The 24,501-nt window shown below is 38.4% G+C and overlaps 2 protein-coding genes across 2 annotated transcripts; both read left to right on the plus strand.

Annotated features, from left to right (window-relative positions):
- Window positions 1-1,546: 1,546 nt before the first annotated feature.
- LOC124153868 (glycine-rich cell wall structural protein-like) lies at window positions 1,547-10,411 on the plus strand. Its single transcript, XM_046527247.1, has 5 exons — window positions 1,547-1,750; window positions 3,366-3,395; window positions 4,692-5,777; window positions 9,325-9,366; window positions 10,186-10,411. Exons 1-5 carry the CDS (start codon window positions 1,681-1,683, stop codon window positions 10,221-10,223), a joined length of 1,266 nt encoding a protein of 421 aa, XP_046383203.1. The 5' UTR covers window positions 1,547-1,680; the 3' UTR covers window positions 10,224-10,411.
- Window positions 10,412-13,244: 2,833 nt separating this feature from the next.
- Window positions 13,245-18,545, plus strand: LOC124153869 (hyphally-regulated protein-like). Its single transcript, XM_046527248.1, has 2 exons — window positions 13,245-13,877; window positions 16,154-18,545. The coding sequence occupies exons 1-2, from the start codon at window positions 13,763-13,765 to the stop codon at window positions 17,089-17,091; spliced, it is 1,053 nt and encodes a 350-aa protein (XP_046383204.1). The 5' UTR covers window positions 13,245-13,762; the 3' UTR covers window positions 17,092-18,545.
- The last annotated feature ends 5,956 nt before the right edge of the window (window positions 18,546-24,501 follow it).

Here is a 24,501-nt window from a genome sequence, read left to right on the forward strand (position 1 = left end):
CCCGCAGGCCCTAGCCAATTTTAATAGTTTATAAAACCTATTTTTTTTACACATTTTCTGTAAGGTAGGAGGTAACGTAACATAGGCTGCTATTTACCGTTCAATTCAATGCAACCAATATGTTCTCATGTTAAAGGAATTCATAAATAGCCATATAATTTCTTTACTTAAAACCTATATTTTAAACAAATAAATAATTATTTAGTTATTTTGTAGTCATTTTATTACTAATTGTAAAGTTATAAATCAACTCTAGCAAGATACACATATTTTTGCTAAACTTGAAAATATATATTCACCCTATGAATCCCCTTAAATAATTCCATCTGTTATCTAGGTGTGATCATATCCGTTTTTTCGTACTGGTAAGGGCGGGTAGTTTTATCAATTATCATTTGCAATTATTTTAATAATCATTTTTAGTTGAAATCATTAGACCTACTAGGCAAAATTCTGGCTCCTAACCAAGGTGGACCTCGCTCAAATCTACAAGAAGCATGTGATGTCCATCTAGGAACAATACCCTCATGATAGCATTGAATGGGGAGCAAATTTATTTAAGCCTCAGTTTGTCCATGAAAAGGAAAACCCCTAACTAGTTGTTGAATTCATACAACTATGCCTCACTCTGTTATGAGGTCTGGCCGCACCCATTCAATAATAACATTAAACAAATTCAATATCCTTCAAGGTGGCAGCGCTATAACAAAATCTTAGGCCAACATTAGACCCAAACTTATAATATTATTGCGGGAAATAGAAAATTTTCCTGAAAGATATTCATGCGAATAGAGTTTATAAAAATGCTTATACTCATCTCCTTCTTCTGCATGAAAATAGAATATCCCATTGTAATAAATAGCATGAAAACAAACGCTTTCTGCCAATAGGACCCGTCAAATTATCTCGGATTTTCCCACTTCAATCTTTGTCACCGAGAGAGAGGAAGGAAGAGAATAGGTTATTTTGATGGAAGGAAGGGAAGTAGGCCTTATTATGAATTGAAGAGGGAACACGAGAGAAAGGAAGGCTGCCAGGACGCTTCTTGAGCACTCCATGGAAGCCTACCTTAATCAGTAGAATAATCTAATAACAATAATCTTTGTCATAAGTGTAGAAGTCGAATATTATTCTGAAGTACACACCGGATTTCACGTTGAAACTTGAAAATGTGATGAGGGAGGCTCATTAGCACTATTCTACGGTTCTTCCCTAAAATCAAATATACCCATAACCACCCTCAATGCACGTGGGAAACAGGAACTAGACTTTGGAGAAGCGATTTGTCGGAAACAATGCGAAGTCCCCGCCAGGGATAACCGAAGTTCGCACGAGCATTTCCGAGAAGAGGCGATCGAACGCCTGGATTAGGAAGACACAAAGAGTGGACGGGGAGGAAATACGTGGACGCCGGTGGACGAAAAGTGAAGGGGATCGCACACAGAGAGGGTAGGGGAGGAGAGGGGAGGGTAAATCACGTATTATGTCCGAAGGAGGGGGGAGGTATGGATTATAAGGGGAGTAATGCAGTGATTGGGTGTACGGGGATCCCCCACATTCAACCCTCTCCTCCACCACCTGTGGAGACTAGGAAGGCGCCCCCGAAGTATAAATAAGACGTCGCCGGCGTCCAGCACCAAGAGCAAACACACCACGGCAAGAAGAAGCAGTGGGAGAGACATGGGGACTTCTAAGGCCATATTATTGGCCGCACTGGTCGTCTACGCGACAGCCACCTCTCACAAAGCAGGTAAGTCCACCCTTCAGAAATCATAGCTTCCATAGAATACCTATGCATCGACAGAATTCTCTAAATTCTCCAAAACTATTATTTAACTTTACTTATATTCACTTTAAACAAAAAGATCAACTTTATTCGATAATAGCCTTGCTATAAAAGCATTAGTTTCATATTCCGGATGAGCCATTAATGCTTTTCCAACTTTTCGTTAAACTCCAAAGCAGCACTCTTAGGAGTTGAAACGTTAAACATTCTTTATTTTGCAATAAATATTTCGCAAATTTCAATACAGTCTACTTGAAATGTTTTTCATAATGTGGAGCTTCAGAAAAAAGTCCACTTTTTCCGTTTTCTTTCAAATCAATGGGGTAATAAATATTTTTTGGTTTCTCCAGGAGGCAGTGTTACGAACGGATTAAAATTACAAGTCTTTTTCAGGTAGTAGTAGTAGTCAAATAGTAGATTTTGTAGTTAACTTCCATTTTCTTCTTTTCATCCAATTCCTATGAAATACATTTGTTGTAGATTAGATGAGTTGGATAAGTTTTACCTCATTGACGTTAGCAAATAGTCTAGTAGGTTTTAGTTCAGTAGTGTTCCATCGTAGAATCCCTATGCTATGCATTTCAAGTTGTTGCATTTTTTTGCTGCTTGTTCAATGAACAACCATAGCCTTTTTCCAGTTCCTCATAAATCTCATAAAACCATAAATATGTGTATTTGGCTGGATTATAAAAATACTTACACAAATCTAGTCATATCAGCATTATCGAAACCATCCACAGAATTTTAAAATATTTGTACTTATTTCATTGATAGCATAATAAATCTTTAACGCCAGTCTCCAGAGTTCAACGATAATTTTTGTAGCCAAAGGTAAGTAATTTTTTCCATCCATGTGTTTCTATGGACAATATTGTAATAAGCTAAAAATATCTGCCTACTAGAAGTAGAAAAACTAATCTTATTTTGAGTCAAAGTCGATTCCCATTTTATTACGCAAAAGCAATTGGGCGCTGAAGAGAAGTCTTAACTGTGACATTTAGTGTATCAAAATCGTGAAAAAAAGGTGCCAAGGGGTCCATAACGTTTCGTCCCAACACATAGGAATACATTTATACAGCTAGGGTATGAATTATTCCTCATCAACAGTTCACATTGGAAGAGGTATTATTTGTAGCTAGTGCCAACCAGACCCTCGGAACCTTCAGAATAGGAAGCCAGTACTAAGACGTCGCGTCGTAATATACCTACATAAAAAAATAGGCATTTACATTAGCAAGAAGCGTTCAAATTACATTGACCTCAAGATTATCATAGAAAGGAATGTTTTATCAAACACTTGCCTTTAGTTACTGCGACTATTATATGTAACAATTAAATATGTTACCATTCATTTGGATAGATATAAAATATTGATTTTGTAAAATTGTTTATGAATTAAGTAAACTTTTAATGAATTACTACCCCGGTTTCTGTGGTATTTTAGTGCTATAATGACAATATGGAGTATTTTATTTGAAACCCACATAAATATATACTGCTATACCCTAAGCAAAACCAAGGATATTGATTTCCATATATGTTTGCAAAATAAAACTAACCAGAGCATTCTTCGTTGCAGGTCATGGCGGAGGACTATCAGGAAGTTTCAGTAAGTACCTTTTCACATTAAGTACATGAATTCTATGCGTTATCGAAACTATTTAAATTTACCTAAGATTCCTAAGTAAATTTCATATAAACTTGATCAACGACCCTTTTTTGATGAAAATATAGTATAGTATCAATAAAAAAATTACATTATTTTGCTGAAAACAATTGCATATCCACAACCATTGAGTACAGATTCTGCTATTCATTCTCATAAACATGCATGTTAAATGATTAGCTCCGCACGACTCCAAAGACCTTGTGCACCAATCAAATCTTCTGATCTCTCCGAGAGATCCAATTCCGACAGGAACACAGCATAGGTTCTCTCCAGGAATTTCATATTGGTTCACATTCCCTTCCACAACTGCAATATCCTTACGCGGAGTGTATGGCTGTCTATATGTACTTTCTTACTAATCAAACTAAAAATAGATTGCGATGCTGCAATTCAATAGGTATTACCAGTGAGCTTCGTGGTAAGATGTAAATTCTCTCAATCTAAATCGCGCTTTAAATGCATGAAAAATCAATATTATTATTAGCGGATTACGTTAATGCCTGTATTGTTATTCAAACAGATCTACACATCTAGTTCTTGTCGCATTTAAAACGACTCGACTTCATGTAATTTTCTGCCAAAAAACTTTGTAGCAACAATGAAATTTCCTAAGGTATTTCCTCTATAACATCAAGATAATAGGTAAACTTTTCAAGCTTCTTACGAGAAGAACGTATTTAGCATAATGTTATTTTCAATGAATGTCCTTTTCACATATGAAAGTAGGAATGGATTTAGATATGGATAAGCTTCTATTGGAAAACCATAATTTTCTGCACGTGGCAAAAATACGATGAAAATTCCATTCGCTAGGTATTTTGACGGAAGTTTTTTAACACACAGCTCCTACAATACTGGGCAACAGGACTAAAGGCTTCAAGTATAGTTCTCTTTTTAGTTACGAAGTGAGGATCATCTTGTGTCAAGTGTAAATAACACTGTACGCGAAAATTTACCCGTTAAATATTGAGTCATTTTGGGTACTTTTCAATCATGATAAACAAAACCCCTTGCATTGCACGGTAAATATTTCTTTAATAGGCTAGAGTGAATACATAAATCTCCTTCATTTAACTTAGTATGATATGGTCAAAAATCGCCCCAAAAACAGCGTCATATATCGAGCAGGAGTACGTGTTTAAAGGGTTATTGAACAGTAAGAGACGAAACTGTAAGAGGCGATGGAATTTTCCCGATATGAAAATAACTCCCTGCCCTCCTCTCATCCACCCTTAGGCAGTTCCTCAGCCAGTAGCGGAGCTTTCGGAGGCGGCTTCGGGGGTGGATTTGGGGGCGGTGGCAAGGGTGGCTTAGGAGGTGGTCTCGGCCTCGGTGGAGGCTTAATGGGAGGACTTGGTGGAGGCCTCGGAGGAGGCAAAGGCATCGGGGGCGGCGGTGGCGGAGGTCTTGGAGGCGGTGGTGGCTTCGGAGGCGGCGGGGGTGGTGGTCTCGGCGGCGGCAAGGGTATCGGAGGAGGCGGAGGCGGCTACGGAGGTCAAGGAGGCGGCGGATACGGGGGCGGGGGCAAGGGAGGAAAAGGTATCGGGGGCGGACACGGAGGCGGCGGTGGTCTCGGTGGCGGTCACGGCGGTGGCGGAGGTCTTGGAGGCGGCGGAGGTCTTGGAGGCGGCGGGGGTGGGGCCGGTGGCTACGGGGGCGGTGGCGCCGGAGGCTATGGAGGAGGCGGTTCTGGTGGTTTCGGAGGCGGTGGTGGACATGCAGGCGGCGGTGGACTAGGCGGCGGGCATGGGGGCGGTGGTGGACTTGGAGGAGGCGGAGGTGGTCATGGAGGCGGCGGATATGGTGGTGGAGGCCACGGGGGCGGTGGATACGGAGGCGGCGGCCACGGAAGTGGAGGTCTCGGAGGTGGACACGGAGGCGGCGGCCACGGAGGTGGTGGTCTCGGAGGAGGACACGGAGGCGGCGGTGGTCTTGGTGGAGGCGGTGGTCTTGGAGGCGGCGGTGGCTACGGAGGCGGTGGCTACGGAGGCGGTGGTGCCGGAGGCGGTGGTGCCGGAGGCGGTGGGGCCGGAGGCGGAGGCTTCGGTGGCTCTGGAGGTTTCGGCGGGGGTGGTCACGGCGGAGGCGGTCTTGGTGGGGGCCACGGAGACGGTCTTGGTGGTGGCCACGGAGGCGGTCTTGGTGGTGGCCACGGAGGCGGTCTTGGGGGAGGACACGGGGGCGGTGGTGGACATGGGGGCGGCGGCGGACTCGGAGGCGGACATGGAGGCGGTGGTGGAGGCCATGGAGGTGGAGGACACGGAGGTGGTGGCCATGGAGGCGGTGGTCATGGAGGATTCGGAGGCGGAGGAAAGGGAGGAGGTACATTTAATATCCCTTATATTACTTAATGTTATATTAGTTGGGCCTACCGTAATTATGCAAGTGTTAAATTGTTAAATTTATACTTTTCGGTGGTTTTAATATTTTCTCTAAAACCCTGCTTGATCAATAACCTTCTTCGACGTAAAAATAAGAAGTAACATGCTAATTATAGAATCAATTGACATTCTTTAATAATTTTCTACAATTGCTTGCATAAAATAAGTTATTATTATGCTTTCACTTCACTGACAGTCCTATATATTTATGAAAACATTAATGGCTTGCATGATAAAATCTTTGAGTGAAAATCTGCATTAAATGAAGCTCAGTACTCGTTTGTGACCTTCGATGATGATGTCTTAATTCGCCGGTTCAACCTTCCTAAGTTTACCTAGCTTATTATAATACATACATTCCTCTGGATTCTATAACTTAATAACGTAGCTACACACTCGCTTCTCTTGTTCCGAGGGTCTGAGTATTTTTTTCTTAAATATTTATAATTTCGCTGCTCGATTTTGTTTTGTTTTGGCATTTCCAGTATGAACGATAATTGACACGTGGTCTCCTTGGCACCTTCTCAGTTACTAGCGGGCTAACATCGACGAAATATTCCTTTCGCCCACACTTCATTTCCAACTGGTGATTCTCACTCGAACCAACGTATCTCCTCAAGCATATCGCATTAGACTTAGTTTCTCACTCCGTTTATAAAAATGTGTTTGTACTCTAGTTAAGTTTTAGAGATTATTAGGTAGTTAATAATCACATGAGGGTGGTCCTTAGCTTAACTTTAATCATTATAATTGAAATTTTCAATAATTTACTTTCGTAACAACGTGAAATTGTGTTTATAATAAAATTCACACTATTCAAATAGGTGAGCCAGTATACTATAGGTAATAATATGCTTATCGTAAATTTGAAAGTCACCAATGCTACGAATCAGGAACGGGTTTAAAGGATTTGAATTTAATTACAATGCCAGCGATGGAAGAGGGAAGTTTTTCTTTCATACGCGTTCTCAAAAATTAACCCAATACAATTATATACGTTGATCATTTTATTATTTAATTTCCTCTGGCTAGTTATTTACCTTGCCATTCCGATTAGCTATAATATCGTTAAGTTCGGCATTGTGGATAAAGGCATTAGTATTTTCAACCTCAGAATCTTTTGAGAATAAACTTGCACTACTTACTTCTCAGTTAAGCAACCGATGATTGCTTCTGGTCTTAAATTTTACTGCTAATGTGAGTATGGCTAGAAAATTACCACAAACTGAACACTCCAAGTCTAAACTATTTTTACTTATGCTTATTTTATATTTTCCATTCTTTTACTATACATCTGTTCCTGTAATAATAATTTTTTTATCTCTGCTTCAATTCGACGAAGCACAAATGGTAATTAGTCCTATTTCATTTGAGAATTTTGAAAGTATTATTTATGATAAAATTATTCCATTTTGTAATATTTCCCCACCTTTAGCGCTCCAGAATATTTATGAAGTTTTTTCATTATTCGTGGATGTATAGAGTTGAGTGCCGAAATATGAAATTCAGCTGATTATTTCCTGACGCTGCGGAATACTCTGGTTCCAATTTCAGGGCTCTATGTTTTGACCTGCACCATGGATTGTTTCATATTTCTCCTGTAAATTAGCTCAATCTTACATCTCATAAGATATAAATTTTCAAATAGAAATTCTTAAAATTATAATTTCCAAGCCTTCCAGACAACCGTTTAAAGTACATTCATACATTTTATTTTTTTCTTCATCATTTATCACATCACTATCCAATTGAATAAATACCCCTTCGGTTTTGAAGTAATTCTGGACATACTCAATAATAATTTCAATATAATACTTATTTTTCTATGTAAGATTATTTTTAAAAAGTTAAATCAGATTTTTAGTATTTATTTTTGGCACATGTACTTGATTATTAATAATATCACTTAAAACGTCATCTTTAATTATAATCATAGTGACTTTCACAGCCTCCTTGATCAAAGATCCAAAGTGAGATACGGTACCTTTCATGTTGCACGACTTGGTATTTCAAAGGCTTTGCACATCTTCTGTCACAAAAAATCACGCCATTTCGTAATCTCTTTGCCGTTTCCTTCCACCACACATTGACTATTCACGCACGCAGAGTTCTCGTGAATGCATTCTGGCTGTCTTAAGTGTATAGCCTTCTTCTATTATGCCGCCTCAAGCGGTGATGTGGCTTGTTCTTTTTCCCGGACGCAGAAATAATTAGTCCCAGCGTTTTCATCACCTTCATGACCTTCGATTCTTACGCGATTTCATACGATGGTGAGGAAGTTACTTTTGACTAGGAAATGAAACCCTTAGCCTTGTGGTCGTCGATTAATAAATAGTAACCAGTATTCCACATACTTAGATACACAAATAGAAGGTTTATTTTCCTCAGAATTATAGTCCATACAAATTAAAAGAGCTCCAACCATTTTTTTTCCTCAAAGCAGAATCGGTCTTGCATACGCGGGTGTAGTTACTAACCAGTCGTAGAAATGCTTTTATTTTTTATGAAACCGTATTTTATTACTCTAAAAGATGGCGAGGTTTAATCAGGGTATCTGACATTCCCTAATGTTTCTTTACCTTGGAGTATTGAGAATCGAATAATATCAGTCAGAGCTTAGCTAATTTTCGTACAAAAGGTTTCTCAATTTATCACGCACGTATAGGGATCAATTTCCAGAGCAGAGATTGATATTTTTTCGTATATTTCGGTGATTTTAAGAATGTAGCCAGCGTCTTGAGAGGTTCACATTAAAGGCATTTCTATTTTGAATTTTGCTCAAAACTAAAATCCTCATACCATTCCTTCACACAATTATTCCTGAGGTAAATGTACAATTTCGGTACAAATATTTGGCAGCAAAATGTACCACCTACATTGACGTTTCTTTGGAAGAGTTTTTTGCAGCCATTATTCACCAAAAACACATGGTGTTTTTTCATGATCATCATAAGTCAGTAATTGGTTTGGACATTGGTTTGACGCAGCTCCCCGTTTCATAGAGATTCACGTATTTATTCTCCTTTAAATCTTATATAAACGTTTTAATTTAAATCATTTTGAGCCGTCCCTAGCCAAGCTTTCCTCATTATGTGGCCAAGTAAGTTGTCCCGTCTTCTTCATCGGATTTCCATAATACTTCTCTTTTTACTCACTCTTCTCAACCCTTCTTGTGTTATTTATGTTTATATGTGGCATAGGATTTTTAGATATATCGTGACATATTTAATGCGGATAAATCTCAAGAAATGTTAATTTAATGAATGTATTCTAAGTAAGCATAAGTTTTTGGGTATATCTGATCTGAGATATTGAAAAAAATATCTTTGGCCTATTAACACCGATTCGATGATTATAAACCAAAGAAAACAAAATAACATTTGAACATGAAACAAAGTAATTTTTGAGTCCCATATATAGTTAGTCGTGCGCTTTATGGATAAATCGCAAAAACGAAAATTGCTAACAAAAAACTTTTATGCTTCCAGGATTCAGCGGCTCCTTCTCCAGCAGCAGTGCTTCCGCCGGAAGTAAGTAACTATTTTTCCCCCATATCCTGACGGCTTTCGTGGAAAACGACCTTCCTATCCTAATTGCCAAGCTTCACTAGTAGCTTCCGGAATAGCTTTATGACCACTTAACCTTAAATGTAAATAGAAACTTGCCAGAATGAGGCCAGAACATGTTCTTTTTGATGCAATTATAAAATACTTGAAAATATTTTAACTGTCCCCTTACAGCTAAAGTCTCGAAGCCTAGTTCACAAAAACTTACTTTGATTAAAGAAAGGTCTGGTGATTTATCGAAAAATTTATTGAATAAATTCAATTCGGATTTTAAGTCGAGAGAGTTCGACATTTCGCGTTCCGCCATGTTCCTCATCTTCAGGAAATGTAATTAATTGCCAAATCGGTCTTTATATATGGAAAAGAAACGTATTGAAACGAACGAATTTCTCATCCAATTGGAAACCGTTATGTTATTATGTTATACTCAGTAACTTACTATTGCTTGGATTAATTTGACCCCGAACAATAATTGTAATGTTCCATCAATAACAACTAAGAGCATTCATGAAATCGATTTTAGATGATTTATGATGAAGATTTTTGATAAAAATTGATAGGTATCTATGCCATTATTGCTGATTACTAAATTCAAGAGAAACGTAAACAGATCTCAAATAAACGTAAAGCCACGTCATTTTGAGTGATCTTGGCTCAGCAGACTCTCTCTTGAAGTTCTTCGTTCCTCAGCAACGGCAAAAGAATTCTTGTTAAATTTTTGGGAACGAGGATTTGCTTTAACACATTTTTCAATCACTACAAATGATTTTCTTTACGTTGCAGGTTTTGGTGGTGGTGGAAAAATTGGTTACGGCCGATAAGAACCACTGGATTCGATGCGTCTCAGCAACAACTACGAATTTAATTTTCTAAATTATAATTTAAAAATTTCTTCCTTTCATTCATACTTTCCCATCATTGATTATATTTTGTTTCAAAATATATCAACCTTTTGTCCTAGATACATGTGATAATCATTATAGTTGTCTAATAAAACTTATGAAATGTATTTTTCCTAAATGGCTTTCAGTTTTTGACCCTAAATATCCCTTTCGTTTCCCTTCCGCCTTTAAAAAATACCATAAGGGAAAATTTATTTCCCTGAATATTTGGATATCAAGACACATCGGATTTAGGAATCTCTAAAATTTAAACTAAAATATAACTGGATCCAAGTGAATTTTAGAGACTAATTATTGGTACAGGGAGCAGACAATCGTCCAATTCGGGTATAATATGTTGGACGTAATTTACAGTATTTCACTCCTTGGTACCAATTTTCCGATTGAATTTCTATTTTTTACTTTAATTATAAGTTATTTTTTAGATTTCTCATGGGCCATACAAACATTAAATTTATCGATTTTAATCTTTGCTACTAAAAATTATATTAATTAAGAATTTCACCATCTCCAAGCATTTCAACAGCAATGAATATTTCACACAGCACTTCATCTCAAATGGATGTTGATGCATAGATCACATAAGTAATTTATTTCCTTCAAAGATACCATTATCGAATGCAATATTTTGTCTCCTGAATAATTTGAGCATCAGTGGAAGTTCATGTGAAATATTTCACGCATATTGGAAATATTACACTGTTATTTTCCAGGTGCTATGAAAATATTCAAACAAAAATGAGTGATAATAATTATTTTGAATCAATAGAAAATAAACGTTTACTCATTCCAAAATGACCTTCGTATGATAGAGTGTGTTATTTTAAATTTTCCTTTGCCTAAAAAATTTATCAATTGTTTACCATGGGGGTATTCAAAGGTGTGTATCATCCATTTACTCAACTATGGTTATCATATTAGCAAAGCTTTTTAAGGAAATAATTCATGAATAATAACCAGATTCTTTGTGCAGTAACTCGAATGCATTGGTAATATACACTAAATATTCGAATGACGTACTTAAGAGACACGTTTTTCTATTTTATGCAAAGATATGGAAAATGTATTGATATAATGCAATAAAGGTTTGCACTCGAATGAGTAAAGCAGTGTACATGAAATACTTTAGATCTATGTACTCTGACATGTTTTGATCTAGTGATCACTTCCGTATATGCTTGAAACCGCTGAAACTTATTCATGATATGAACACAATTTTCTGTCGGAATTACTTAACAAAGAGATAATACTATGAAAAAAATATACCTACTACCATTATTTTTTATAGCAGCTCTAATGTTAAGTGACCTTGAAGATATTTCAAATATGTAAGACGCTAATTGAAATAGCAAAAACCGATTTGAATTAACCTATGTAGCCTATAAATATATAGAGATGAAAAATGAAAACTTGGAGACAAATATTTGTACTTAAACAAGCCAGTTGAGGAATTATAACGTTATTCCTACAACAGTGATATCAACGCCCAACGCAACAATGTTTTTTGTACTTCATTGTTACTTTAGACGCTCGATCAAGGGGCATACACAAGCTAATCCACCCTCTGAAAACTAAAACCCAACCTGCAGATTGTACCCCATTTTATAGTGCATGAAAATTAATTGTTTTGAGAATTTCATTTATCGAAAAGGAAAAAGGATGAACACATTTTGATCTTTGGTATGTTTCATCTAGTCAATTAATGAGGGAACCTTAAAAAATCATATAATTCGTCAATTCAGGAGCTCCAAACCTAATATGAAATAATGATGGACAAAACATTTGGCTCTCGCTTAAGAAAGTGCATTAATTCCTTTCGTAGAACATCTGACCTTTTTGGGACTTGCTTGAATTAAAGAAATAAAATTTTAAAAAAACTTAACAAAGAAAAAATATAATTATCAAAACATCAGCCAAAAAAGTATGTCTACATCAATATTACTTCAGTACCCAATGTCCTTAATTACTAATTAGATATTCAATGAGTGAAAAAGCTTAAACTTCACAAACAGGCGTGTAATCGGTACTGTAGAGTCATTTATGAGTGATTTACAATACCAAATACTTACTCACAGTGATTCAATCCACAGGTTGATTGAGATAGGTGTGGTTAGAGCTCACCTCGAACTAAGCTACAAGCGCACGAATTTCACACATTCACGGTAGGATCATTATTCCCTTCAACGATTAAAAAGAACAAAACTTTGTTTATCCACCCATTTATTTTCGTGGTACAACTAGTTTCGACGCAGCGGCGTCATCCTCAGGTACCTCGGAATAAATTGGAGGATAAATACAAAGTTTTGTTCTTTCAAATTGTTGAAATGAACTTCCACAAAGTTGAGCCTGAGACTATAGAGATTATTATTCCCTTTTTACTCAACCGTGTTTTCATAGCCCGTTCAGGAAAGCACTATACCACCTAGCTTCTCGACTTCCGCGGTCAGAGCGGACAGCTCCTTTATGTTAAGAGATTTCGAATGCATCACCAGGAATTGGAACCCGGGACCGCTCGTTCAGAACTCAAACCCACCACCCACTAGGCCACCACAATTCCGACGACTGTAACGAACAAAATACTTAATAAATATTTTAAAATCTATGATACGAACGAGTGTACGTTTCTATATTCTGCTGGCAAACACTAACCTTCCCCACCCAACCAGGAGTTCACGCATCGCTGAGAGGCGTCATACCACCGGCACGATCCAGCATTCCTACCACCGCACGAAGTGATGGGGCGTCACACGTGAAGCGAAGCGCGAAATTGAAACGAGAAGGGGGAGTGGCAAAGCCTCAGACAAAACCCCATGATCACTCTGCGTTCCCCGTTCCTCCTGGATTTCCCCACACAACGCATCCTTTCAAGACTTCCCCCCTCCAAATCGTCTAAATTCATTCAGTCACACCGACGCGCAAGCCTCTGAACAAATCCTCCGTGAGAAGGGACTAAATGAAACAACAACTATATTATTTTTTCTCCCCACCATCCGCACACAAGACAATTTCCCCCTCATTCCTCCCCCTACCGACGTCAGCGTAGCTTCTTCCAAAGGCGTTAGCCCGGGAGGATATCCGTGGGTGGGTCCTGGACTAACACGACGCCGTAAAGACGGAACGAAGGACGCTGAGTGAGGTTAGTAGACCCTCATACCACAACCATTAGTGAGTCTCCCTCGCCAAGTTTTTCATTCTTTCCCTTCCTCCTCACACTCTTCCCTTCCCATTGGGTCTTTCCCGAAACAATTCCGAGTAACCGGAGCGGTGTCGTCACCGATTGGGACGTGCTTGCAAAGGCGATATCGGAGAGTCAACACGCGGAATGGGGTATAAAACTTGGGTTCCGTGCCATCGGGAATGTCAGTCACAGTGTCCCTGCGGAGCAAAAAGGATTTAGCGAGGCGGAAGAGGCAGCAAAAGTGCGACGGGGTTCTTCGGATTGTTATCAATCGCTAGGGATGGGTACCACAAGTGTCGTGTTTCCTCTACTGTTGATCGCGCTGTGTTGCCATGGATACGGTGCCCTTCCGGCGGTGGAGTCCACGACAGAGTCGAAGAGTACGACGGCCTCAGGTAATTGAATCAGTCGTACGCGAGGGCGAAATTAGTGGGGGAAATTGGATATATTTCTATGTTCTCTTAAGAGGAAGCATCACTCCCGTTCGAAACTCTCTTTTACAAGTTAGTGTTAACCGAAACAGGTAAAGATATAGCTTTAACTCGATAGCAACAAAATACAAGCAAAAAACAAGGAACAATAGTGTAAAGCCGTTTGTAATAACGATTAGCTAAATTGATGACCTTAAATAGAATGATTGGTTAACTCCGATTTTCATGCTATACAAAAATCATACTAAACATTATAAAACCGACAAATAGAGAAGTATAACTCGTTTAAAATTTCTTCTATCGTTTTGAAATTTTTGAATCTTACAAATTCATCTCTCGCAAAAGTTTTCTGTTTGCTCAATTATAAAATTAACCTCAATATTTTCACAGGTGAATATAATTTGTATTTCAATTGCAGGCAAATGATCAAAATGGTCTACTTTACTAAGCGTCACTATATAGAGAACATAACATAAATTTAAGACGTGTACTACGTCACGAAAAATTGATCGGGTGAGAGGGAGTGATGAGTTCCCGTAATTCAACAAATAATTTACATTGCTAAAAAATAAGCTTCCCACATTATCTACTGCATATACTTTCATATGATAGACAGTTAAGATACACTAATGCAGTCATCTTAAGGCCTAATATTGGCCTCTGAACATATTTCAAACGTTCTATGTATCCTTTAATCATCGTCATGGGGAGGAGAATACCTACGCTTAAGCGCGTAGGTTTTCGGGGTTACTACCGCGTAGATTCATAATTCTACGCGGTAGTAACCCCGAAAACCTACACGCTGATTCCTCACCACACCGCGAAAGCCTGCACAAGGATACCTACGCTTAAGTACACACAGACAACGAGATATCCTGTCTCTCCGCTCTTTTCGATAGGTTTTCTTTGCTTTTATACAGCGTCTTGCGCTCTTTTCCTAATTAACCTGCAGATATATTTCTTATAATTCGAAATTGGACTTCTTAACCCTTTATAATTCAGAACTGATTCTGGGAGAAATCAAATTTCAAGGTTTTTCATTTTGAAAACTTGAAAATTTTACACTCAATGATAATTATCGTGGCAGTTAAATATTTCATCATTTAAAACACTACAAAATAATTCGTATTGTATATATTTCCTGAATAGGGCTAAAAATTTTAAACATTTTTAGTATTGCTTATAAGCAACATTGGGTTATAAAGGGTTAATATACATCGATATGCTCAAAATAATTTTGACTTACAAGTCTGAAGTTTTTTTCTTCATTCCGTGTATCCGTAGCCCTTTCAGGAAAACAATATACCACCTCGCTTCTTAGCTTTCACGGCCAGTGGGTCAACGCCCTGCACTCACAAAAATTCAACCCTGCCCTCAATGGCTTCATTCAGTGTTACGATTAAGCAAGGGGTTTTTGTACCTGAATAACTTGCATTAAGATCAATTAGCCCATATTTCATTTATTTTAATTTGTATTTTGGATTGTGCTAAGAGCTTTTGCTATTTCAATGCCCCGCATGCACATAATTTGCCGAAACCGGCAAATTTATTTAAAAAAATATTCATACTATACGGTATTTAAAATATTTCACTATTTACGCTCTTATGTGCAATGGTAAAAACGTAAATAAAAGACAAAAGGCTAGAGACCAGTGCTCTCAGTTCAAGATACGTCTTTCGCTTTCTCCCTTATACTATGTAGTTGAAAACTACATTAAACTTCAATTTAAATAGTTTTTTCGTAATTTTTTGTATTACTTGCATAATTTTCGACACGCCCAACATGAAATAGCTCCAGTAAACGCTTTCAAATATATAGATGCATATCCTCAAATAAATACAAAACATGATTACTTGGACGAAAACCTCTACACTGACAATGGGAACAAAAGAAATAATTTACCTAATAGCAACGATTTTTCCTGAAAATACTTAGAAAAGGGACCACCTTTTCCCACCAAATTACATGGAATTTATTTTTTCGTCAAATTGCGGAGTTGTAAAAGATTTCAGTTATGGAATGACTTTCCCGAAAATCCTCCGTCATTTATTTCATTTGCGGACGATAACGTTCCAATTCGTCTAAAATTGTTTTAATACGTCAATTTTCCCCACGTGTTAGCGATGATGACCGAGCAAAATGCCGTCACCCACTTCAGTTACGGGCGAACGCGTCCACTTTCCCGGAAACTTTTCGATGATACCACTTAATCCTCTCTTTTTTCTCATCTCGTCCACAGCGGGCAAATTGGAGGCCAAGGCTGCGGGCGTCTCGGTCCGATTCGGAAACTTCGAGGCCGACGACAAGGATAAATTGATGTTCCCGGGAATTTCCAACCGGGCTTTCGGCAGTTTCGGCTCGGCCGGCTCTTCCTCCCTCTCCTCGTCGTCTGATTCGTCATCTTCTGCCTCCTCTTCTGCCGCCTCGTCCTCCGAATCCGTGAGGAAAGTGGGAGGGGTAGGCTATCAGCGACCTGCTGCCCGCCCCGAAAGACCTGCCGAACTGCAGCAGATCCCCCTGTCTCCCTGCCAGACTTGCTGCAAGACTAGCCCGTGTGGAGCCCGGCAACCGCCCGTCCGCCCACCTTACATTCCTGATCAAGGCACATACGGACCACCTCAGCCACCTCAATACGGAGGATCAGGCGTGTACTACCCAGACTTTGGAGGTAGACCTTACCCAGACTTCAATCAAGGGGGTTCCGGTAGTTATTCCAACAGCCAAGCCTCGTCCTCCTCCGGTTACAACAAGTACGGCAACAATGGGTATCAGCATGGAGGCAATCAGATCTTTCCCGGTTACCCCGGTGGTAATTTCGGTACAAATCACGTAGGAGGTGGTAACCCATACTACCCTGCCCGTCCTATTGGTAGCGGATCCTCGGCTTCATCCTCATCCAACTCGTACGCTGGGAGCAACAATGGTGGCTATCCTTTTCACCCCGGTTACCCTGGAGTTCCCGGATACAACCAGAACTTCCCAGGGTCCGGCAGTTTCAGCTCTTCCTCCTCCAGCTCGTCCGAGGGCAAGGGAGGCAGTTACAGTTCGAGTAACAGCCAAAGCAGCAGTGGGTCTGGGAATTTAAGGCCAGTTAGGCCAGTCCAACCGCCTTACATGCCCGAGGTCCCGCCAGAGTTCAACCTTCCTGACGGGATGTGCGGCTCGTCTGCGTGTTAGGTGCACTTCTAGCCAGGGATATCTGTTCCTAAGCATGATACCATCATATAGTTCCTATCATTTGCTGCCAAATAAAGTCAACTCTATGTTCACAAGTTATTGTATAACATGAACTTTGTGAATTCGACGATATTCACTTGTTCTAATCGTGTCAGTATATTTCGCTTGCTGTTTTAGTCTTTTAATTTTTTCTTTTATGGAGGGCTTCTGAAGTGCTGCTATATTATTTTATTATTTTGGTCCCAAGGACAGATATCATTAATAATAATTAGTTTTTTTTATTTATATCCCATGTTATATTTCATCTGTCGCTGAGAACAAATAAATGTAAAATAAAAAACATTATGATGGCCTGATTTTTTTACGATTAAAGGGATTGACTTCCCTTTCTTAATATTAAGTTGATGCGTCTTTGACCGAAGGATTAAATTCTTACCTTGCCATTGAAAATTCAAAAATAAAATTTTTCAACATAAAAAAGCTTAACGGAGCTATGCACTGCTCCATACGTTTTCTTAAACCTTGGAGTTATTTATTTTAAAATTGTAAAATATTTATCTAAATTCTAAAGTACAATTGTCAGTATTTTTCCCATTTGCTAATTTTGCTAGACATATCGATTAAATTTTTTGCAGTTTTCCACGTAGACCGATGGAAAAATTAATTACAATGCCTTTCAGGAAGTTATCAATCGATAGATTTCCAAGTATAGCTTCCAAACTTTGATGAAACATAAAACTCCTTTGGAAAGCACGCGCTAAATAAGTGTACCATATAAACTCATAGCTGGTGTACGCCTCATCCTCGTCAGAGCAATACGGATAACTCTAATCACCACTTTACTCAATCATCAAGTTTAGAGTAAATCGGAAGATGTCCTCGTGGATACCATGAATAAAAAGATGATAACTATTTGTAGCGTGAAGGGAAATACACGTTTTCATGTAACCCGACGATTTCTTCGAAGTCATCGGAAACGAAATGATTAATTTACATTCCTTATTCGTTTGAAGCATGCATTCACAGTAACTATGAACGGCAAAAGATGATGCATATTTACTTTTGGGAGCTTTCAAACCTCTTTCTTTAACTAAATTTCTTTCTAAGGAGCTTTTCTAAACTCTAATCCACATGAGTCTATAATTTAAAAAGATACCAAAGTATTATCTCTAATATTAGAGATAACATAATGAATTATGCGCATCTTGTCCATAGGGAGAGCACGACAGCTAATATGATTCTTCAATCCAAAAAATTATTATTAATAAAAGAATTATTATTTTTATCCGTAATATAAACAGCCTGTACCTTACCAAAGAAATTGTGTTAAAACTTACAATTAGAGCAATGGAATCAACATATTGAAGCTTCTCTCTTTCCTCAAGCTATTCATGATTAGGCAAAAAGCGGAGCTTTTATAAAACTACTTACCTGTGTTACGGAATGAATTGCTTTAAAATGCAATAAAAATGTAATAATTTACGAACTGAGTTTTAATTATTTATCTACCAATGGTTATGTCAAGATAGAGATATTTGAAAAAGCTCGAGATGTATTTGCCCGAAGGTTGGAGAGCCTCAAATTCGAACTAAACAGTTGCAAGAGGTGTTAAGGGTAGTAATCTTAATACACCACTAATTTCTCTAAATTCTGAAAGCTATGCCAAAATGAATAATTATTTTTTCCTGTCACTCTCAGAGTTAATTATATACATCACAGCATCTCATTTAGACAAACAGTAGGCCCTTAAGGTCGTATTAGCGCAAAAAATTTAAAAAAATTATTTCCTATCCTGGCTTTATATTTAAAAGTAGGTAAATCTTTTGAACACCGATCAAATAATAATAATTATTGTGTTTAGAACTGATTTAGGATAACATAAACTGTCCTCCTTCCATGGTTAATCCCAAGCAAATAAAAAAAGGCTTTTTTTCGTGGGTTATATCGATGCTACATCCTCCATCAAATCAGGAAGGATACAGATACTCTACAACTTCATCAAATTATTAATCGGCACCCAAGTTCCATACTTGCCATTGATGATGGCATTTTGACGCCTGTTCTGCTTCCATACGGCTTCAAAATGACGCCGAATTAAGATAAAGCAGTGGTAGAATATGAACCTGACTTTCAACTATTCAAATCCCCAGGAATAAATGTACGCAGATACGCTAATGAAAACTCGGCGATAACCGAAATCACCAGCTTCAAAAAGAATAAAGGGGAATGGAGAAGTTGGTAAATGAAATTCAAATAATTCGATTTTATTAAAAATACTGACGCCTCCCCTTTTCCTTGATTATTAAAAATAAGTTTCATTCGAAATAACAACATGAAAATAAATACCCATGTTATATTATTTTATTTTATTTTTTCTCTTGTCTTGACCTCTTTTAACTAAAATTCCTGTAGTATAGGTCATACAATGCAAAAAGTTTTTTGCCAAAGTTTCAGTTTATTTTAAAACCTTCCTTATGGCTATGAACGAAAAAATGAGATTACAATAATATACAATATTGATACATAAATAATGGATGCAAAACAGTTTTTTACAATAAATATAAAATAAAATTAGAAAATGGGGGAATACACAATAATTTTGACATACCTTAATTTGCACATATTTGTTTATTGATAGTAATTAACTAAGCTATTACCTTACTTAGTTACCATTAATTTCGATTAATTGCATTTTAAAAAATTTTCTATGGTTCTCAATGTGTTTTTTTATTGTAAAAAATCTGTTTTGTAACATTTATTTATGAATCACTACTGTATATTATTTTATTTTATTGTACTCTCATTTTTTCATTCAAAGCCTTGAGGAAGGTTTTAAAATAAACCGAAACGTTGGCAAAAAACTTTTTGCATTATATGACCTATACTCCAGGAAATTTTGGTCATTGATTATTTTATTAATCGCTTGATCTCAGGTTTGGCCATTTGACTCTTATTTGTATCCCGTAGCCGAAAATCACTTATGTTTACATTTACAAGGCGTTCCAACCCATCATTTAAGTTGGCTGATAGTGCTGTAAACACTGCATTCTTCTAGCCGTGCGTGAAAATATTTCATTAATTACTGAAGCCTGAATCACAGGATAATTTGTTTCGTCTCTCTTCGCTCACTCGACCGAAAGCTTTTCGGGGCCGGAAAAGTGTTCGCTCGAGACATCACTTTTTTGAATCACACCATTATCATTTTCCTCACTCTATCCATCACTCCTTTCGTCACTTTTCGGCGTTCTTACAGCTAGTCGTTCATGTTTACCGTTGCCTTTCCTACGATTGTCAAACATTTCGCTGAAATCGCTCTATAGTCTAGTGGTCTCCAAAATACGGCCCGCGGGCCGGATCCGGCCCGCGCATTCGTTTCAAATAGCGCGCGATACTCGCTCGTTTAACTCTGTGAGACGCCACTAGGAGCATTAGAGCGCTGTACTGCACGTCAAAGTCGCCTTCAAGTGTTCGTAAATAAGAAATACGCCACCGGATTCTTCAGTAGACGTTGGTATCAAATACTTCAGTCATCGGCAAATTTGCTATCCGGCCCGCGGGGCGATTCGGAACTTGGAATGTGGCCCTCGTGGCCTAGTAAATTGGAGACCCTTTATCTATAAGGCAATGCGTTCTGATTGGCTGATATTATGTTTCGGTGACGGTTTCAGCGAAGGAAAAAGCGACGGGAAGAGTGATGAAAAAAGTGATGGGAATCCTCATCACTGGAGTAATCGGAAAAAACCATCTCGCGCGACGATCATTTCCGAGTGACCGCTGGTGTGAGCACTCGAAAATGACGAAAAAAATGATTGTGTGAAAAGGCTTAACCGTTTCACGCGATCATTTTCCGCGATGGCTCGAGGGATGAAAATTTTCATTTTATTTCCATCATTCACCACATCCCTTTTTCCGTCGCTGGCACCATCCTTCAGCTGATCAGAACGTAAGGTCACCAGCACCGATTTTAATGCCATGATTCGCTTTCAATTGAATGACAGTTGTATTTACGGAAAGTGACGGTACAACCAATGCTAAAGGAACGATGGGAATGACCGTTTGGTTCAGAGGATGATGGCTCGAGCGATCACACTTTTAGTACCTGAAAACCTATCGCTAAATCGATTACTCTATGACAAAAGAAATGATCGAGCCATTCAGGATTAACCCTAGGCAAGTTTTGAAATTCTATTCGAGTGAATTTGTGCTGTAGTCTCGGGTTGCATTGAGCAATACACTCTGAGTGGGATCTCACACCCCCTGTATTAATGTGTACGTCGTTATTCTGTTTTTCTATATCCGTGTGGTATGCATGGTACCCCGTTCCAAACACCCTAAAAGTAGACAGGGAAGAAGAAGAAAGCAAATCCTGTGCCCTTCCTACCTTGGTAAAAGCGAGTCAACAGTGATGGCTATTCGCAATTGTAATTAGCAGTGAAAGGGAAGAGAATCCTCCTCTAGGCTATAGCCCGTTTATCTTATTTTCTTTATCAGTCAACTGTGACCACATGCCTGCAACAATGAGCCATCCAACCCCTCCACGTTCGCTTTCAATGACTTTCCTCAAACTCCCCCTCCCTTTCCTGCTCGTCCTAAGTCATCACCACGGGAGGTGCGTCCTTTTCCTCTCGGCTGGCCACGAGCCGAAGGTTCAAGGTGAGCAGGCGGTTCGGAATCCGAGCCTCGCTGACGAACGATGGCCAATGAGGAAGGAAGTCGTCCATTTCGCGATGGAGATTGCGCGGGCAGAGTACACGTCGCCGGGCCTCCGCCTTCTAACTACACATTTTAAGTAAGGTCTTATTTTGAATACGTTTTGCAACCATAAAATTCATGTGACCTGGAAACGGATAGGTTTCCACGTGAATGAGGAAGATCGAGAAAAGCACATTAGTACATTCCTCCTAATCGTTCAGGGGTTTATAAATTCGAAGAAAGTGGACGAAATCTAATAAAATCCGAAGACTCAACTGTATGGAGTGGAATTTCTGCATATTGAAATGAATATTTGCAATTTTCCACGGTTATAAAATTTATTACGACCTTGGTTTCGATGGTGCGACATCATCTTCAAGGGGAGCTTAATTATAATCGTGGAAGATTGCAAATATTTATTTCAACATATCTGAAATCTAAGCCACGAGGAAATTAAATAATTTCTCAATCGTTAAAGGAAACCCCATTAGAATTAATTTCAAATTTAATACTCATTTAGTGTTTTAATTCGCAGGTCGTTTTTGATAGGCAAGGTCAGGGCTCGCCCCATACTAAGCCAAAGGCGTTACCCTCAGTAGATTAGGGGGGCATGTGGTAAGCCAATTGCATGCTGCATGCAGGTGATTGATCACCCCCTGCCAAACACCCTAGGGGTGGCTCGCAGGTTATTATGTAGATGTAGATTTAGATATGACCAGTATGATCTCGTAGTTTTCCGGCGAATGATGTCTTGTAGTTGAACTCGGACTGTACGCCGATTCGATTTTCGAAACGTCGGCATCAAAGAAGACTTTCACCTTAGTTCAACTACAACACCTGTGACCAGCAATCATCAAAATGTTTAGGTTCACTCCCTGGCCAGCTAAAAAATCCCATCTTTTGGTGAGCATAATATTATTGTATACATGCGCCTGGCCGCGGAAAAATATTTCAGAACTATTCACGCGGAAAATATACCTGGTTTAATAAAATCTATGTTTTTCTAATGCGTACGAATACGAAAAAAATATGTTATAGGAAACCCGCGTATCACCCAAGTTCCCCCCATAGCAAATATCTTACCTACGTGCCTGTCAGAGTCATAACCCGTATTTTAATGGAAACAAGATTCCACGTGTATTTCTGAGAAAAAAAAATGCGCGACAGGTGGACAACCAAGCGACTAGCATCCTCGAGAAAGGCCTTTGTTTACCTCATGAATGCCTTCACCTTTAGCCAACATTTCATCATGCTCACAAGAGATTACTCCGTCTTCTTCTCTTTACCAAACAATTCTTTTCGTTTGCTAATGCCTCAGCAATGTCGTATTCTCACGCACGTAAAAAACACCCAAAACGTTCTCCGTGGAAGTGATGTAAGAAAAATTTCCACTCTTATATACCCCTTAACGTCGCAAAAACCATGAATGTATCATTAAATGTATTTTTATTGATTTTAACTTTTGTTTGTGTTGAATGAAATGCAAATGATTAAACAATATGGTGCCAAAATTATGAATTTGTACTTTTCGACATCTTTTAAAAAATGCGTAATAAAAATTCACAAATATGTACGTTTGAACGATTCTTATCAGTGAAGCGTACCACAAGTAGCAGTAACTCAGGTTTCAAGCATCTCCAAGTGTAATTGGACTTCACTGGGCATCGCCAAAATTAATATATCATCAAGGCCTAAGTTAAAATTAATCATATTATCATCATTTTATCAGAAATATCAGGACCAGGGGTTGCATTAACAAGTAATTCCACTGTCTCTTTGGCCTACCTTGGCAATTCTTCATAGTTTCTGACGGAAACGTCTGAGGAACTTCAATCTAAACATCAACATAAGCAATACTAGTAACGGGCGTGACTTTTTGGAAATTTTTATCGTAGGAGTTGAAGTATTTAAAAGTTGCCTCTTCCACTCTGTGATTTATTTTATCCGACTATTGTTCCGTTACAGGACAAACCTTGAAAGTGTTACTCTCTGATGAAAACATTGGTCGGAAAAAATTAAATATCATGCGGAGGACGCAAAGATTTAATTCCTTCAACTACTATGATAAAAGCATCACTAGGCAATTTTTCTCGTTTACTCTAACTACCCATTTTCCCTACTGTCAAGGTAATTCTTAACATGGGCGTACCCAGCAGGGGGCATATGTCCCCCCCCTCTAGAAGCGAAAAAAAGTTTAGCTCAAAACAAAAGTTATGAAGAAATTTTCCTTTCGAAGAAAAATTATATTAGCATAAGACATGGAACTAAAATAAAAATCATTATTTTTTCAAGCAAATAATTATAAATACTAATAAATTGATGTCATAATTCCTTAAAATTTTGGTTTTATCAGCCTTTTCTGTGCAAAAAAGTTACAACTTGAACGACTGCGGCTAGTTTTACCCCCCCCCCCCCTTAGTTTTGATTCTGAGTACGCCGATAATTCTTAAGGTAATTCTTAAAAAAGTTTCAAAGTCTAATGCAGTAGCGGATACAGAAAAAACTCAAGGGGGGGCGAAAAAGATACCTTGAGTTACCTTTACTTTTGTCGTAGTAAAGAAAAATAAGTCACATTCAAAGCGTAAGGTTTTAATTAAAGTGATGATGTAAAAATACAAGATAATGCTTTCTCATGATATAAAAAAGTTAAAATTGTGGTTCTGCAATGTTTATCAATACGGGAAGCCCCACAAGGGGGGACGCGCGACCCCCGGCGCC

Source organism: Ischnura elegans, chromosome 2 (genome assembly GCF_921293095.1).
Source record: "Ischnura elegans chromosome 2, ioIscEleg1.1, whole genome shotgun sequence".
Lineage (NCBI taxonomy): Eukaryota > Metazoa > Arthropoda > Insecta > Odonata > Coenagrionidae > Ischnura > Ischnura elegans.